At 52.1% G+C, this 17,587-nt stretch overlaps 1 protein-coding gene across 8 annotated transcripts in view; it reads left to right on the plus strand.

The window, feature by feature from the left end:
• The window catches only part of CAPN15 (calpain 15), a 59,563-nt gene that overhangs the window by 4,560 nt on the left and 37,416 nt on the right, over nucleotides 1-17,587 (plus strand). For 2 of the 8 annotated variants that reach the window (XM_071571116.1, XM_071571121.1), the window contains exons 2-4: nucleotides 1,483-1,894; nucleotides 1,986-2,150; nucleotides 12,241-12,555. In XM_071571116.1, the coding sequence (XP_071427217.1) occupies nucleotides 12,380-12,555 (176 nt within the window). In that variant the 5' untranslated portion in view covers nucleotides 1,483-1,894; nucleotides 1,986-2,150; nucleotides 12,241-12,379. Of the gene's footprint in view, nucleotides 1-1,482; nucleotides 1,895-1,985; nucleotides 2,151-4,837; nucleotides 4,879-5,430; nucleotides 5,484-6,589; nucleotides 6,644-10,297; nucleotides 10,358-12,240; nucleotides 12,556-17,587 lie in introns of those variants that run through there. The other 6 variants (XM_071571117.1, XM_071571119.1, XM_071571118.1 and 3 more) reach the window with 6 other exon arrangements.

Below are 17,587 nucleotides of genomic sequence, written 5' to 3' on the forward strand. Positions count from 1 at the left end.
AAGCTGGTGTCCTGCCCCAGCCCTGGTATTGGCAGCCCTTGCCAAAGCCGCAGGGTTATCAGTGCACACCCACTTTGATGAAACAGAGACTGAGACCTTACAGAAGCTGTTGTGCCCTCTGGTGATGCCACCCAAGTGCATTTCTAAGGTGGTGCTTCCTGTGGCACCAAAGTTTCCCCTGCGGTGTCTTGTTCCCAGTCCCAGCCCAGGCGATTTTGGCTTCCTGAGGATGTGGGCAGTTTCCCAACTGGGCTTGTGTCCTCCTGGTCCGGTGAGAAAGAGGTTTGCAGAGAAGGTAGCTCATGGACAGCTTTGTTGGGGTAGGAAGTTGACTCCCTGTTCTTGTGCTGGTCCATGGAAGTGGGAGCATGGCATGAGGGTCCTTGTGTTCTCCCCTGGGCTGTGTCCTGCCCTGTGGCAGCCCTGCTCTCCACAGAGCACAGATGTGGTCAAGGCCTTGCTCTCCAGCGTGTCCCTGTCAGTCTCATTCCTGCAGACTCAGGCAGCAGCAGGGCTGGGGCAGTCCTTGGAGTTCCAGCACAGCCTGGAGGCTGCTGGGTGCTGAGAGTGCTCCCTTCCTATCCCATCCCTGCAAGGGAAATGGCAGTGGTGTCACACACTGATGTGGCACTTGTGAGGTGCTCTGTCCTCTGGTCTTTCTCATTAGCTCTAAGCCTTCAGCCTTTCCACTGAGTGCCTTGTTGATGCTGTGGGCCTGGAATTCTCTATGTAGCCAGCGCTGCAGAGACCACTGGGCTAAAAGGTCCTTTTGAACCTGAATCGGTCCCTTAATTACTTTTTACTGGTCGCTGAGCATGTCCCTTGCCCTCTCTGTAACATCCTCACTTTGCTGCTCTGGTTCCACTCGCAGCCCATATCCAGGTACTCGCCACAGCCTGTCTTTCCCCCACTGGCTGGAATTCTCAGGAGTGGAGAGTGCTGGAAGAGCAAAGCTCTTAGTGAGTTCACCATAACCTGCTGCACCTGAAGGGGTGGCTGTGGGGACAGTGGGCAAGGTGAGGGAGCAGAACAGGGTCTGTTGCTCTTGGTGCTTCTGCACGGCTCCCAGAGGGGCTCAGTGATCACACTGTTCTGGCTGTATCCTTATTTTTGTGCTCCCTCCCCAACCTCAAACCGAGGAAGTGAGAGTATGCTGGTGAACCAGACACTTATGGACAAGGGTTCTTGTTGCCTCCATTGGCTAAATACCCATCCCAAAGGAGACAGCTCTTTCCCAAAGCGTGGATTTCATTATCACAGGTTGTTTTGAGAGCAGAGAATATGAAGGAGGAAGGGGAAATGTCTCGGAGGAGGGAGGTTTGCCGAGGCAACTACTCAAACGTCATGGCTTCTGGGGGTGGGATGGGCACGTTTGGCATAGTCAGAGGAATTTGTACTTCAGAATTTCCAGTAGATGTAACTGCTAATGATGTCCTGGCTATGCAGAGTAATTAACATCTGTTTCTGTATTTGAACATTCAGGCAGCGTGCCCCACCAGACACCACTGCGCTCGCATCCGACCCCTCGGGAGATCCTGCCCTGCTGCTAATTGTTGAGAGCTGTCCAGAGTCCCTCTCCATGCCATCCTGCCCTGCTCCATCCTGCCCGGCTCCATCCTGCCCTGCTCCCGGGGTGCTGTGCTCCCTGCTCTGACACCAGCTCACAGCACGATGCTGAGCAGCAGCCGCCGCCAGAGAGAGTGAGGCCAGTGCTGGGCACAGAACTGTGAACTCACGGCCAAAGGCTCTGAAGCCACAAGTGAAGAACCTGAGCAGCTCACCCAAAAGCAGACCTGTTTCTGTCTCCAGACAGGACCAAGCTCCAGCTGGATGCCTGGAAAGCAGAGCCTTCTTTCAGCTGGAGTTCGAGTGGGTGCTGATGGAGTGATGTGAGGTTGGTTGTTTTTGCTGCTGTGACACTGATCAGCCCGGAGTCTCAGCAGCCATTTATTCTTACATGCTGTTCTTCCCTGTGTGTGCTTCAGCTCGGCGCAGCTGCTCCTCCTGCCAGGTCTGGTGTGCTCCCAGGGCTCCTGCAGACACCTCCTAGCATGGTCCTCCAGCCAGGCTGCTCCACGTGTGCCAGCAGCGCCCGCCCAGCTCCCGGGACACCAGGCTGACCCACGCCCACCGAGCAGGAACCCTGTGGGGTGAGAGGCTTTTCTGACTCAGCTCTGGGCTGGGCTGGGAGGGGCTGAAAGGAGGAAGACCTTCTCTGCTCTGGCTTGTAGGCACAGTGACCCTGCTTTGTGTCTCCCATGCCTTTCGTTCTTGTTGTTCTTCCTTGTTTTAATTCCTCCTTTGAGTGTTTCCCTCTCTGTGCTGTGTGAAGGCCAAGTGCTCACGTGGGTGAGGATACTGGTGTCTCCTGGTTTTCTCATGGGGAAGAGAAAACTGTAATAGTGGAAGAGAAATTGTGAGGTCTTTCAGGACCTCACAGTCTTAAGCAGTGGAAACTGCTTGACTGTCCCAGGATGTGTTTGAGGCAGTGCAAGGGCAGGGGAATAAATTGATCTAAGAAACTCTGCATTGCTTTGCCTGCAGTAAGCACAGAGCCATGGCACTTCCCAGCCCAGGCCCAGGACAGAGAGGTGACTGTGTTGTGCTTTGTGTTGCTGGGCTGCTTTCAGCCTGGGGATTGAGACCCTGGGATGTGGAGGCAAGATGAGGTGGTAGGAAGCAAGTCTGAGCTTGGACCTTGAGGATGCTCTTGCAGTGTGTGATGGTGTTGTCCTTGAGTTCTAATGATGGAGGTCAGTGTGGCCTCATCCAAGTCAAGGCTTTGGACTGATCAGATGGACACCAGCATGCCGTGTGTCTGCCTGGGTGCTTATGGACCAGCTGGAGTCTCTGTGTGACCTCAGCGTCTGGCCACAGCAGAAGGTCTGCAGGAATCTCCTACAGCTGGAGGGCAGGGAATTCAGACCATGAGCACTCTGGTCCTTGAGTGGTGACTGTCCCCAGGCAGGTGTCAGTCAGATCTGCACCATGGCTACTTCTCAGTGGTAGGAGGGATGAAGGGCCATTCCTGCTCTTGGATCAGTTTTGATTCAGCCTTGGAATGTCTTCCAAATGCGATTGTCAATGTTCCTGTTCCCTGACCTTGCCATGTTTTAGGAAGCAGAGCCTGGTGGAGGGAAGGTTGGGGGTCTGTAGCACCATACCAGGCTCAGGCAGCTGGATGTGTCTTGCAGGGCACTGGAGAGTGAGTCCAGTAATGTGGCCTTGTCTCCATCTGCCTGTTGGCCATTGTGGGTTCAGGACGCAGCCGCTGCCCTGGTGGAGAGCCCAGCTCCCTCCCCATGCTGGAGGCACCTGGGATGGCCTGGTAGGGCTGGCTTTGCTCTACTACCACTCAAATCATCTGCAGTATGTTTAAACCCTCCCAGATGACCTTTCCTCATGTGACCACGATATTTGTTCAAATAACTCTTCTGGGAAAATATGGCTTAAGGTGTTGTATAATTGAACACATCCTACACTTCCAGCTGCATTGGTGTAACTGAAGAGGAGCCACTGGGGATGGAGACAGTGAGCCAGTAAAGCTGCTCTGGTGAGGAGAGGGGAGGACTGTGGTGGTATCAGGCATGGTTTTATCCGTGCTGCTTCATTGTCCCAGGTGTTATTCCACACCTGTAATTTCAATGACAGTATAATCTCCTAACAGAGGCAATGGCATGGCTGCCACATCAGTGTGCAGAGGGATTCATGTGGTTTTCAGGATGGCCCAGCACAGAGTACAGGTGCAATCTGGAGGTGGAAGAGAGGAAGCAGTAATGTGGTACTTCTCCATTAAATTACCACTCTGAGCTGTGCTTCCCTGTTGCCCAGAGAAGCTGTGGCTGCCCCATCCCTGGGAGTGTCCCAGGCCAGGTTGGACAGGGCTTGGAGCAACCTGGGCTGGTGGAAAGTGTCCCTGCCCATGGCAGGGGGTGAGACAAGATGGTCTTTGAGGGCCCTTCCAACCCAAACCATTGTGTGATTCTGTGATCCTAGAAGGAGAACTGTTTTCCTCTCCAGCCCCCCCAGTTCTGCCTCACCTACTGGTTTTCTGTGGTTCCCTGTGCTCCTGGCAAAGGAAGGAGCCTCTTACACAGTTCTCAGCAATTCTTTCTCTCTCTGTTGTTTATGATGGAAATGCCAAATGCCACTGTTGTCTTTCAGGCTTATCCTACCTCTGCACTTGTGTGAGGCACAGCCAGAGATGCAGTGGTTTGAATCTAGGCCAGTTGGTTGGAAATTGGGATGTGATGCCAGACTAAAACCAGGGAAGGCCAAATTGCATAAAAATGGCAGAAGGAGACACCCAGGTGCTGCTGCATGTTGGCTCCAGGCAGGGCAGTGAAGACTGGGAGCTGCCTTTAGCAAGGGATGCAGCTGGATGGGACTTGGGCAAATTACATACTTACTGTCTGTCTAATCTGTGTTAGAATTAAAGCTGTGCTTGGGGTGTCTGGGGACAGTGTGCTCAGGGGACATCTCCTCCTCTTGTCTCTGAGAATTTGCTTTCCAAGTCCCTGCCCTGGGTTTTCACTGGCTGTGAGACTTTGTGTTTTGCTGCAACTGTGTTCCCCTCCTTTCTGCAGTGGCCTGCTCTTCATCTGCTTATCTGTCAGCTTAGCATGATCTGAAGGTACAATCCCCGGTGTCCTTTTTGGGAATGACCCCGTGTGTGTGCTGTGTTTGGGCCCTCTGTGAGCTTGGGTTGCTGAGTGATTGGGAGGAAGGAGCTCTGTGGGTCACTAAGCCCAGTTCCCTGCTGCTGAAGACAGTCTTGTGCAGGTCATGAACTTACCTGGGAACAATCATTGGAACTAACTCTGCGTTCTCTCCCCAGTGCTTCTGGAGCATCTAGTCCATAGATCTGCGCCTGGAAAGGTCAGAAACCCTCCTCTGGCTCCCAGTGTCCAGTTTTCCTGGGCTGGTTCATTGTACCTGTGCCATTGCAGTGTCACCTTGCAGATGAGACATGACTTGCACTTTTTGTTCCTTCCCTGGTTCTCTGTAACCTTTATGTCCTGCAGCAGCTGTGGCTCTCAGTGGAGATTTGTCCTGAGGAATGTGTTGAAGGCTGGTTTGTTTTTCCATTTGGGAAGGTTGGGTTGGCTGCGCTCCTTTGTTTCCGTGTTGTGCTTTTGAGTGTTTCAAGTGCAGGTGGAGCTGTGAGCTGCACAGTTTGTGAGCTTTAACGAGTATAGAAGAGCACTTTTTGTGCTGCTGTCACTTCTGTCTTCTTTTTTAGTGTTTGTCCTTGCTACTTGTGCCATCTTACCCCTTCAGGAGGGAGAGATGTTGTCAGAAATAGTTGAATCAAGGTGAACCTGATAAAGCAGTGCATTGAAGAGCCAGTGCCTGGCTCTTACTTGTGGCTCTTATTCATGTTTATCTGTAGCTATGAATGTGCAATAACAACAGTTCTGTTCTGCACAGGCTGGCACAGCCTCAGACAGGAAGATCTGCTGTTTACCAAGCAACACTCTGCTGTAAGTGAGAAAGGGGGGAAAAATGGTTTATTGCTGCTGGGTAACCCAGAGTGTAGTTAAACCTTTCTGAAAAGGAGGAAACTTAAGAGCACATGTGTTACTCAAGACACATTTCTCCTGGCAAGGGTCCCATGTGTGTGTGCTTCCTGCAAAGCATCCCTGCATATGCTCTTTCCCATTCAATCCATAGCATATTGGGAGCAGGAGAGTAAGAGCTTCCTGTTTTTGTAATGCAACTGGTCTCAGCAGGCAATCTGTCGAGGTGATTTTTCAGCCTGACATCTCTTGGAGCTGGGGCAGCCTGTGAGCTGAGTAGGATGACAGAACTCTGCTACAGGGATTATAAACAGGGAGGAAAAGATCTGGAAATGAGATCTGCTGCTTAAAGCTTCCCAAGATTGGATGCTGGGGCTTATGTTGTTTTGTTTTGTGCCCGCCTGTGTGTCCCTGTGGCATCCCCTCCCTGCTGCTAATGAGAGGGCCTGTGCCAGCCCACACAGGCTGAGTTAACACTGAGCTCCAGAGTCACCCACGGTTGGCTGGGAGACTGCAGGATACACGTGGCTCACTTCACTTCACTGGAGCAGTGTTAATTGACTTAATGGAGCACTGGGGCTGTGGAGATTGGCTTGTGTGGGCTTTCCTGAAACGTTAGACCCTTCTCCTGCAGTGCCATTGTTGCTATTTTCATGCTTGTTCAGAAACTGCTCTTCAGTTGTCAACAGAGATGGGGTTTAAAGTTAACCCTTATTTTGAAGAAACTTTCCTGCTTCCCCTTCTTTTTCTCCCTTCAGCTTGTGATTCAGGTGTTGATTGCCCTTTCAAATCTGTATAATCTCCTCTCTCAAAGGGACCGTGGTGGATTTCCAGTAGCTCACTGGATTATCTGTCCTTGGTTTACAGTGTCCAGTGCAAGAGAGAAGAGGAAACTTTCCTCAGACTTTGCTGTTCATTGCTCTGTGGCTAAGCTGGCTCTGCAATAAATCTACTTTTCCTATCAATCTTTCACTTCAGACTTTGGACACCTCTTGCTCTGCCTGGATACTTACGAAGAGTCAGTGCTGGGCTTTCCAGGCAGCTCAGCCCAACTCAGCTGCTGTGCATGAGTTTCTTCTGTGCTAATGTTGGGCCAGAACCAGTTTCAAGGCAGCTGAAAGAAGGTAAAGACCCTCAGGCTTGCCTTTGCATGTTGATGTCCATGGCCAGAGACATGTGCTGCTGTTCTGGACTTCGCTAAAGCGCCGCATGAAACGTGAGGTCCTGTTCTGTGCTTGTCTGGGGCTCCAGGTTAAATTATCTTGTTACCTCATTAATACCCCATCTGGAAATGTGCTTCCAGACAGCTCACTTCACTAATGATACCACTGCAAGTAGTGTACCAGTCTTGTTTCTCACAGAGATCTGGAAAACAGCTCACTTGTAGCTTCCAGTCCCCTCAGTTTCCCCTAAGGCCACTACCTCTGACTCTCCTCTCGTCTCCCAGCCCTCTGCCCCATAACAAACATTTGAGTGGGTGAGTTTCACCCTCCTCTCCCTGTTCCATGTCCTCCCATTTGTGGTGCTCACACACTGCCTGTCATCCATGTGCCTTGTGCACCTGAAGACTTGTTGGCCGTGGCAGGTCAGACAGAGCTTCCTGAGTCACAGAACCATGTCCCAGCTCTCAGGGGAGCTCTGTGATAGAGCACGAGGGCTGCAAGAGCCTCCTACGTCCCAGCTGAGTGTGCCAACCACTGGCCCATTCCTTGTGTTGTACCTCTGCCTCAGTCTGTCCTTGGAGCTACCCTCCTGCCCCTCCCTGCTAGAAGCTTTGCAAGGAATTGGAACTTGCTGACACCTTAATTTCCTGCTAAGACTGCAGCACTCAGGCTGGCTTGGCAGGTGAGGGCTGGGAGGAAGAGCAGCAAAACTTTGTCTTATCCCCAGCTGTGTGCAGGGCACCTGCTCAGCACAGTGTTCACTTTCCTTGCTCTTGCTGCACTGGAGCCGTCCACCTCTTGTGGGGTCGGTATTTGCATCTTGGATTTCAGTCTGTGCTACATCTGTCTGAGGTGGGTGTCTAGTTGCTTATCTGCTCTTCCCACACTGCCTTGTGGAAGGAGAGACGTTGTTTGCTCTTCCCCTCTTGGGGTTACTTCTTTTAGCAGGGTCATCTCAGCCCAGTGAGTGCCAGCCATGCTCTGCCTCGTGCTGGGACCTGGTTTTGCACATCCTCAGGTTCTGCCACCCTGACTGGGGCTGGGGCTGGATCTATCACTTGCTGGGCACACAAATGCTTGAACTTCTTCTCCTTGCTTGGCTGGCATGTCACACCATCAGACACTGCACTCTGCATCCTTATCCCCTGCTTGACGTGCTCTGTGACTTTCTAATGTCCTTACTGTGCCCTGTCCTGTGCTGTACCTTCCCACCCTGCACACCATTCCCTGCTGGCCTGCACCCCTGTGCCTCCTTCAGTGCTGACAGGGACATCTGCTGTGCATGGAGGCAGGATTGGCCAAGGGCTGACCATGCCTTCATGATGGCTGAAGGGTCTGCTCCAGGCCCATGCCCTGATCAGCCCCAGCTCCTCCAGCTGCTCCTGTGTGCCCCTGAGCTACTTTGTGGTTTAGGGTGTGAATCACATCCCGCAGTCCCTGAAGGGGAGGCTGCTCCTGCTGGGGCTGTGTGTGGGCACTGGGCATTCAGGGCTCTCCAGGAGCCCTGACTTCTCCCTGCCAGCTGCAGGGTGTATGTGAGTGAGGGCACAGAGCTCCTCCTTTACTGAGCATGGTACCAGGTCCCAGCACATCTGGTTCTCCAGGGCAATGGTCACAGTCCCAAGGCTGTCAGAGCTCAAGGAACGTTTGGACAAGGCTTTGAGGCACATGGTGGGATTGTTGGGATGTCTGTGCAGGGTCAGGAGTTGGGCCCTGTGGGTCTCTTCCAGCTCAGAATGTTCTATGGATCTATGATGTTAGCCAGCCCTCAGGCAGGAGAGTTCACACAGCAGAGGGAGGAGAAGGGCTGGTATTTGCAACTTCAGTCCTAGAGCAGAGTCTCCTGCAGCTTCCTCTTGGCCCAGCTTTGAAGGATGTCTTTCCCCAGGTACATGGTGTGCCTTCTCCTGGGCCAGCTGCTGGCCCACCACCTCAGACCAGAGCTGTGTGGAGTTCAGGATGGCTGTGTTTTCATTCCTGGATCTTCACTGGGACGTAGTAGCTCAAAGTTGACTTTATAGTTTGGGGAAGTGGGTGCCAAAGTCTTGTCCCTGAGTCTGGGAGGCTGAGGCTGGAAAACTCAGGCAGTACTTGAGCTGCCTTGTGCCATGTGGTTCAATAAATTACTAGGAAAAGGAGTGTGTGGGGTATCCCATCACAAGAAGTGGCTGCTGTGCAAGGGACCAGCTGGGGTGAGCCTTCCTTACCACGTAACTCAGTGGCTGCTGCAGCTCCAGGCACCTCTGTCTGCTTCCTGCTTGCATGCCAAAGGGAAGAGCTTAGGGCTGATCCTAGGAGAAGTTGATCCTGCAACTTCCTAGATGCATTGAAAAACATGGGCTAGTTCCCTTTCCTTCTTTTTTTCCTCTCTTCGGAGCCAAAGTCCACTTTGAAGCAGGAGGGAAGGAAAGGGGGTTGGGCAGACCCAGGTCCCCACCCTTCCTGCCTACTCTGCTCTGACAGAAGAGCTGGGGCCTGAAGGGTCAGCACTGCTCACTGCTGCAGAGGAGTAGGGTTATCTGGAAGCATCCAGGAGACTGCTCTGCTGTCCCAGAGCAGGAAGAATCTCCAGGGGAGAGCTTTGCTGTCCTGACCTTGCTGTATGTGCCTGCTGCTCACGGTGCTGGTGGGCAATTTGAGGAAGGGGCTGCATCACCATCAGGGTAAGCAGGTGTGAGTGGCTTGGGGGTGGAGAGATCAAGTCTGGGTTTATTTTGGGAGGAGTTAAACAGCATCTGTTGAAACGGTAATTTTTGCAGCTGCAAGGGGCAGAAACCCAAAATCCAAACTCAGCATCTTGCTAAGGTGCTTAACTGTTAATTTCCATGAGTGAGATCCATCCTTCTCAAGACACTTCAATCTGTTCACATTGTTGCTTCCTCTCCAGATTAGATAGGTGGAAGCAGTGCTTTATTAATTAGAAAAAAATCCTGCTCCCTCCTGCCAAGGCAGAGGAACTGTTGGCAGTTTGTTCCCCCTCTGGCTGAAGCCTCCCCTGTTCAGCACAGGCCACGTGCCCGCAGGTCATCCTGGGGCATCTTTGCCCAATGGGAGACATTCCTCAAAAATAAGACTGAGTACTTCCAGAGAAGCTTCCTTCTTTGTTAATTGTCCCCTTCCCTTGCTGGAGTGCAGTTTTCATTCTCACCTTTGCTTCTTTGAGGCTCCTCATTTGCCTGGTGTTGGCCAAAGGCATTCTGGGGCTCAGCGTGGGGAGCACGTACCTGCTTTGCATGGAGCTGTAACACTGCTGCCACTCCTGTCCTCGAACTGGTTCACCCTCTCCCCACCTTGGGTCAACCCTTAAATGTTGTTCATTGGCTGCCCTCACCTGGCATGAGGGTGACCCTGAAGAGGAGGATTTACTGCTTTGCCTGGAGCAATCCGATTTCACGCAGTGCTCGCAGCCAAGCAGCCCAGTTCAACCAGACAGTCTCAGAGATCACTCCGACTTAGCCAGGTTATCCTCCAGCTATTTATAGCTCCCTCCTTCTCCCAGCTCCACCCACCGTGGGTTGTACCACAGGTTTGAAAGCAGGACTCGCAGCCTCTGCTCTCCCTACAGAGTTGGGCTGCCTGCTCCGACTCCCTGACGGAGGAGGACGGGCTGGGACAAGCAGGACTCGCTGGGAGCCAGAGTGATGTGGGCAGCAGGCATGTCTCTGGCCTCTTGTGGTGAGCTAAAACTGGTGTTTCCATGGGGAGGAGGAGGAAGCAGAGTTCTGCTTTTCCAGCTTGAGAGTCAGCTGGGGAGGTGGGCTTGAACCAGACTGTGGAATTGCTTCCTTTAGCAGTTTAACCCTACTCCAGGTGGAAAAGGCTGTTGATTCCCTGGGCACCCTCCTTTTTTGCTCAGCCTGCTGAGCTGTGCAGGGCTGTTTCTACCCATCTTGGCTTTGTTTATTTTACTTTATCATGGTAGAACCTGAGTCTTGAGGTAAAAGACAGAGTTTGTTCTTCTGGCAGGTCCCAGAGTAGCATCCACTGTGCCTTTGCTGCTGGAGGACGTGCAGCCCTTGGGATGGGGCGGAAGAGCCAGAGACTCTGCAGGTGTGGGATGATTGAGGTCTCCAGTTAGGCTTCAGTGGATGATACTTGGAAACGCTCTTCCCCTCACATCGTGTGGCTTTCATTTAGCCAGAAAATCAGATTTGTTACAAATTAACTGCTTGAATAGCAGGAAATGAGATGGGAAGCGCCAGGGATCCTCTTTGGCTGGATCTGCAGAAGTCAGGGAAACCTTGCTGTGGTTTCACTTGTGGGAAGCAGAGCGTAAGGATGTGGGGCTGAGGCACAGCAGTGGGGCAGACCAATTAAAACAAGGAGGAGGAAGGGAAAATTGGGTTCTTGGGCTTCTTTTTTCACATTTATTTTGTTAGTCCAGGCTTTGTAGAATAGAGAGAAGAGACTGTGACAGAGCAGTTAACTTCTCCAGCTAATGACCTAATGCAGGCACATTCTGGTATTAAGCTTGTAGCAAAATTGCACCTGCTTCTTGAGTTGCTGCTTTTCAGAGTCTGTTATCTATCAAGGCCTTTCTTGATCCCTTAGATCAATCTGGGATTGAAAACCTGTATTTTAGGACTCTTCATTTCAGCCTTTTTACAGCACAAAGTAGTTTCTTCGCAAAGGTCTTTCTACAGTTCATTCATCTCCCTAAATCCTGGTGGGTAATTGAATAAGCTCAGCTGTGCTAATTTTTTTGTCTTCCTCGTTTCTTCTTTTTTGCTCTGTTAAATGTTACCTTGATCCTTTGCTCCTGACATGCATCCAGATTGCTGTGCCTTTTCCCTTTAAGGAGACTTGTGTGTGTGTTTAAACTTCTTGGAATACCAGAGGACATGAAATGTTTCTGTAGTTTAACTGTGAGGGTGCTTGAAGAATAAATTCCAAAACGTAGGAAGGAGAGAGGGAGAAAATGAGGAGCAGTCAAAGCCCCAGACCTGCTTTTGTGGGTAGGGGTGTGTTCAGTATCAGCTGAAAATTGGCTTTAGCTGAAAGTAAATAGTCACAGAAAATCCTTGTGCAGATTTCCAGTCTGTCCAGTTTCAGCCTTGCTGTGGCATTAGTGGGGAGCAGGAAAAGAGGAATATTTTATTCTATATACAAGCCATTCAGTCCTCAGGGCCCAGAGCTTTCAGACTGACCTGGTGTGTGTGGTCCCCAAGGGCTGCTGCTTTGGGCTTAAGGTGGGACAGGCTTGTCTCCTGTTCTGCTTCTTTCCCCTGGTGTGAAGGGCCTTGTGCTGGGCTCTGCTGTGCTTCCCTCCCCCAGCTGAGCTCCTTCCCTGTGCCTGGGAACTCCTGATGCTTAACTTGGGGGGAGCCTCTTCTAGGAGCCCCCATGCTCCCCATCTCCAGCAGCAGAATTTGGATTCAGTGAAACAGCCCTTCCCATCCCAGTGAGCAGCTGGGACGGGGATCCTGATCAGAGCATGCATTACTAGGCTTTAAAACTGGAGGGTTGTTGCTGACATCATACCTTATCTTTCTCTCTTTCTCTTTCCTTTTCCCTCCTTTCTCTTTGTTTGTTTGTTGTTTTTTTCGGACTCTGCTCAGAGCCGCCCTCGCTCCCTGCAGCGTGTCGGGATCTTTGCAGCAGCCCATGCCCAGCGCCTCGCCTGCCCCGCCCGAGCTGCCCATGCCCCGGGCCCGCACTAACCTAGGCTCAGTCTGAGCTGGGCTGGGCAGGGGCACCATGGGCAGCTCTGCCTCATCGCTGGCCGCGGAGACCGAGTCGGACCATGGCTTCAGTGGCACCCCCTACCCGGGGCACCCTGCCGTGGGCTGGTACAGGAGCAGCCACGGCGGCCCCGTGTGGGAGAGTGCCCTTATAACGCGGCAGCACCAGCAGCTCCAGCACCGGGTGCGCAGGTAAGGAGAGGGGAAGGACCTGCTCACTGCTCACCTCAGCTTGAGTCTGGGCGCTGCCGTTGGGAGAACAGCTGCTTTGCATCCTGTGTGTTGTCCTGCCCCTGCATTCAGAGTCTCAGTTCAGTTCCTCGGGAAGCTACAGCCAAATTCCCACCGATCTGAGTGATGCCGAGCCCTGGCCTTGACACTGGGTGGCTGATGTCTCCTGCAGAGTGGACTGCAGGACTCAGCCCAGCTCTTCCTCACTCATTTGAACTGTGAAGGTGGCTGCCAGGGAACGGGATCTTAGCTCCTTGTTTGCCATGTTCTCGTGGCTGCTCTTCCTTCTGGCCTCCCAACCTCACTGTAGGATCACAGATGGAGGGTTGTGACTCCAGACTGGGAGGTGATAAGCCTCAAGAGTGTCTCAGCTCAGAAGAGGTGGAGAAGCTGTTTCCATGCAGAAGCAGAGAAATGCTTTTGAATACCAGATTCAGGGGAATGAAACACACCAAACCAGAATTACTTTGAAAAGGACCTCAGTGTTTTCAACCCACAGTTCCTACCCCTCCTCGCTGAAATCAGTACCTCAGATGTGTTTCTGAGCCATTGTTTCTGCCCCTTCCCCACCAGCCACTTGCAGTGAGGAGTTTGTCTTCATGTTGGGGCATGTGTCCTGCATTCAGTCTCTGGCATGTTGAGAAGTATTTCAAAAAGCATCCAAAACCCCTCTGCCTGGGGGCTTGGCTACAGAGGCTGCTGTGTTTTATGCTAATAACATCTGAGCCTTTGCCTAATGCCTGCTCTGTGTAGATTCGAGCCTGGTGGGGTGTTTGTACCTGCTTGAGTCTGTTTGGAGCTGCTGGTTGTTTAGGAATAGCTGCTTGCTTCTGAGTGTCCTGACTTTCCACTGGAGGCATTTGCTGTCATGGTCATGTAGTGTCTGTGGTGGAGTCCTTGTTCTCTTGTCTTCCTGCTGCTGTGAGGCCTGGAAGGTGCTTCACAGGGTCTGGTGCACAACTCTGGGAGTCTCCCAGGCAACAGCGTCACCTTTGCTCCTTTCTAGCCCTGTTCTGGGTCTTCTTGTTGAGCTGGGACAGTGTGGAAACCATTAGCTGTTGTCTTTGCCCTCAAACATGTACTTGAGTTCCTAGCAATGCCCAAGAGACTTTTGAAAAGGATATTTTGTTCCCAAATTCCCAAAATCTGTTGCTGTGTGTGCCGACCTGTGTGGCTGGCCCACGGTTCTGGTCGCTGATCTGTGCTGGGGGGGGCTTGTCCCCTCTAGTTTAGAGGGACCCTGTGAGCAGAGCTGGGTCCTTTTTGCAGGATTATCCCTTCTGGACTGCTGGTTTTTCCTCTGTTGCCTTGAGGAGTCAGGAAAGGTGTCTTGGCTCACAGATGCACACCCCAGTATGCCCATGCACTGCCAGCACTGATACTTAGGAACTTCCAGTGCACAGCTGGCCCTGGCAACTGAAAATCGTGGAGTCTCTGTGGCCTCGTGTGTGCCAGCTCATGGCTCGAAGTCTGAGCTTGGAGGAGCTTGAGAAACTCAGTGAAATCTTTACATGTGGAAATAAATTTCCTGAACAACCAGCCTTGGTGGTGGAGCGGATGTTGGGGCAAGAACAGGAACTGCCGGTCTCGGCGCAGATAACGCGGGTGTCCTGTGAGGGCAGGAGTGGCTTTGCTGGTAATTGTGTATTTCCCCTGCTGAAGGGAGAAGAGGACTCATCCCAGTTCAGTGCTGCGTGGTTCCTGGAGACAGGAAAATCGCTGGCCGTGATTCAGTGAGCAGTGAGGTGCGTGGGAAGAGCTTGCTCCAGGCAGTGATTATGGAAGTGGGTTCAAAAGACCTGCTGGGATCAGCCAGGCATCAAAGCAGCGCCGTTCCCAGGGAGGGATGGGGAGCAACGGGCGAGGGAGCAGCGGAGGGTTGGTTTCCAGAGAGGAACGGATAAATATATTGCTTTAAAGAATTAAGTAAGTCAACAGAACAAGGCAGGGCAGGTCGGCTGCCTCTGCATGTCCTTATCCCTGAAGTCGTGCAGGAGAGGAAGGAAGTGGAGTGCTGGGAGTCACTGGGAGGCTGGGCAGGAGTTCTGGGGCAGACTTTGCTTTTCCTGCTGGTTTTCTGTCCCTGCCTGTGGCCATCTTCAGAGCTGGTAATGCTTTGGCTGCTGTGGAGCAGCACAGAGCCAAGCTGCTCTGGGCTGTCTCGGGGATGAGCACAAGCCTTCCTTGGCAGGAAAACAGGGACACAGGGACTTAACGGGTGACTTTGGTCTGTACTTGATGAGGGAATTAGGGGAGGCATCCCTCAATGTGGGATGGGAATAAGGGGAGAAATCAGTGCTGTTTGGATGTCAAGATTTTAGAAACTGGGAGGAGGCTGCACTGTGTCCTCTTGCCTGGGTGAGGCTGGTGATGCTGAAGACAGAGAGACAGACAGGAGGGAGGTGGAGAAGGGCTTTAGTGGTAGAAGCAGCAGACTTGTGACATCCAGATTTGAGCCTCTGGTCTCTTCTTGTCCAGGCTGCACAGTGTTTGTGTCCCACCTTGTAGCCAGGAGCTTGTCCCTGCTTTCCCAGTGTGCCAGGGCACATCTGCTTAAGACTAGAGGTACCAGGTATTACATGCACATTATTTAGAGGGATCTCATTGCAGAAATCTCTGCTTAGGACAGAGATGTTGGTTTTAAATACACCCCTGGTAGCTGAAGCCAGATAAATTCTGGCTCAGTTGTGAGTCCCCTTGGGCTCTGTGTTTGAAGTTTCCTGGCCTGGGCTGTTCTTAGGTGGGAGTGCTTGGCTGAGCCTGTGGATCCATCAAGAGAAAGCTTCCCAAGGTGCCAAACCCTTCGTGGGCTGAGAGCAGGCAGGTGCAGTGCCACAGGTTGGTGCTGTCAGCAGGACATGACTCTGGTGCTGTGGGATTGTGGTGGCTCCTCCTGCTGCTGCTGGAAGTGGTGGTGGCACCTCCCCAGGGTGCATCTTTCCACCTCTGTGAGGGGTTAGGAGGGAATTTGGGCACTGAACTGTTTCCTGATGACCTTTAAGGGAATGTTTCTGTTCACCAAGTCATCATTCCCTAGGATCCTTAAAGAGGGTTCTGTTGAGTACTGGGAGCTCTGGATTTCACTCCATTCAGGAGAGGCTTTTGGGGGGAAATCCTGCAAGATCTGTGTAGCTGAATCTGTGTCTCTGCCCACTGCTTGTTTGGCTGAAGCTCTCTGAGCTCCTTCCTCTTCCAGAGAATATTAATTTTCTGGGGTTCCTGTGGCTTCTGCAAAGGTTTTGTATTTCTCTATAAAAGCCTTTGCAGAATGAAATACTTCTGGATTACAATGACTGAGGAAGGAGGAACAGAATCTATTATTACTATTTTTAAATGGTAAAAATATATAAATCCCCCTTGCTTTTGTTGTTGGCAGCTGCTGGGAGGGCACTTCCTGTGCCACCCTCCCGTTCCCCAGGAGCACCACTTATTTCTGGAGGGAAACTCAAGGCAAGACACCCTTACCCGTGGAGTTTGTGAGCCCTGTGGCTCAGAGCTGCTAGGTGGCATCACATAGTCTTGTTTTGGGGGTTTTGAGTCATCTTGAGGCTGGTGGAGATGTTAATAACAGGACTTTAGCATGCAGAGGAGTGACAGAGCCATGTGGAGGGGAATGTGGCTCCTTCCCACCCTCCTGTGTTGGGGCACTTCAGCTCCAAGTGCAGCTCAAGCAGAACTGGTGCCTTGGAGGAGGGTTTAATCTGGAGAAAAGGAGGCTCAGAGGGGACCTTCTCACTCTCTGCACCTCCCTGACAGGAAGGGGAGCTGGGGGGATTGGGCTCTGCTCCAAGGAACAAGGGACAGCACAAGAGGAAATAGCTTCTTGTGCCAGGAGAGGTTTAAATTGGATATTGGGAAAATTTCTTCATGGAAAGGGTGATCAGGCCCTGGCAGAGCTGCCCAGGGCTTTGGTGGAGTGCCCATCCCTGGAGGGATTTAAAAGCCACATGGATGTGGCACTTGCAGACATGGTTGGTGGTGGCCTTGGCAGTGCTGGGGGAATGGTTGGACTCGATGATCTTAGAGGACTTTTCCAACCTTGATGAATCTGTTGTTCTATGATTCTGTGTGATTCTTGTTGGGGAAACCAATGCCCGGAGGAGAATTGAGAAGGAAAGCTCCTGATAAAGGATCAGGTGACTCTGCAGGATTTCCCTGCCTCTGTTTTCTGTCATTGGCTCTCGGGTCGGGCATCAGCCCCAGCAGGCAGTGCCTGTGCTCCCTGGGGCACAGGTACCCTGGCAGGGCTGAGGTGGGGCAGGCACAGTTCCCTGCCTTTTATCAGCAACCTGCATGGATTTGGGTGTGCTCAGAAAGCTGGTTTTGCACCTTGCAGGAACCACAGAGTGACTGAGGCTGGAAGGGACCTCTGGGGTCCAGCTGGTCCAACTCCCTTCCCAAGATTTTGTGCAAAGAACAGAGGCATTTATGGCTGTGGAACAGATGGGGATAACCAAAATGTGCTCTGACTGTGTGTCCATTGAGGAGGGGAAAAAGGAACACTCTTCCAAACCATAAGGGAACTTAAATCAGCTCTCATATTCAGGACATGTTGTTCATCACACTGGAGTGGGAGCTTGTGTTCCTCAGGTGCTGCCATGAAGTGAATGCATCCCTGTGGCTTGTGCTCCCTCTGGAAGTTGTGGCATCCAAGTTCAGCTGGGATTTGGTAGAGTGGTGCTGTAGGTTTTTGTGGATGCTTGCTCAGTGGGAATGTTTGGCTTGTAACTGTTTGCTCTCCAGTTTTCACCAGGGCTCACGCTCTTGCTCCAGAAGGTGTTGCAGTGCCAAGGAACTGGCAGCATGGAATGCTATTTCCTCTGCCTGAGGCTTCCAGCCCTGCCCATCCACTTTCCATGCTGGCTGCTCCAGCAGTCCATTCACTCACAAAGCCTATTAGTTGTTTAAACTGGGGCTATTTATAACTCTGGAAGCAGAAATAACTTGTAGGGTGGTGCAGAGCAGCAGAGACTGAAGTTCTCAGTGGATACCT

Source organism: Pithys albifrons, chromosome 16 (assembly GCF_047495875.1).
Source record: "Pithys albifrons albifrons isolate INPA30051 chromosome 16, PitAlb_v1, whole genome shotgun sequence".
NCBI classification, from domain to species: Eukaryota; Metazoa; Chordata; class Aves; order Passeriformes; family Thamnophilidae; genus Pithys; species Pithys albifrons.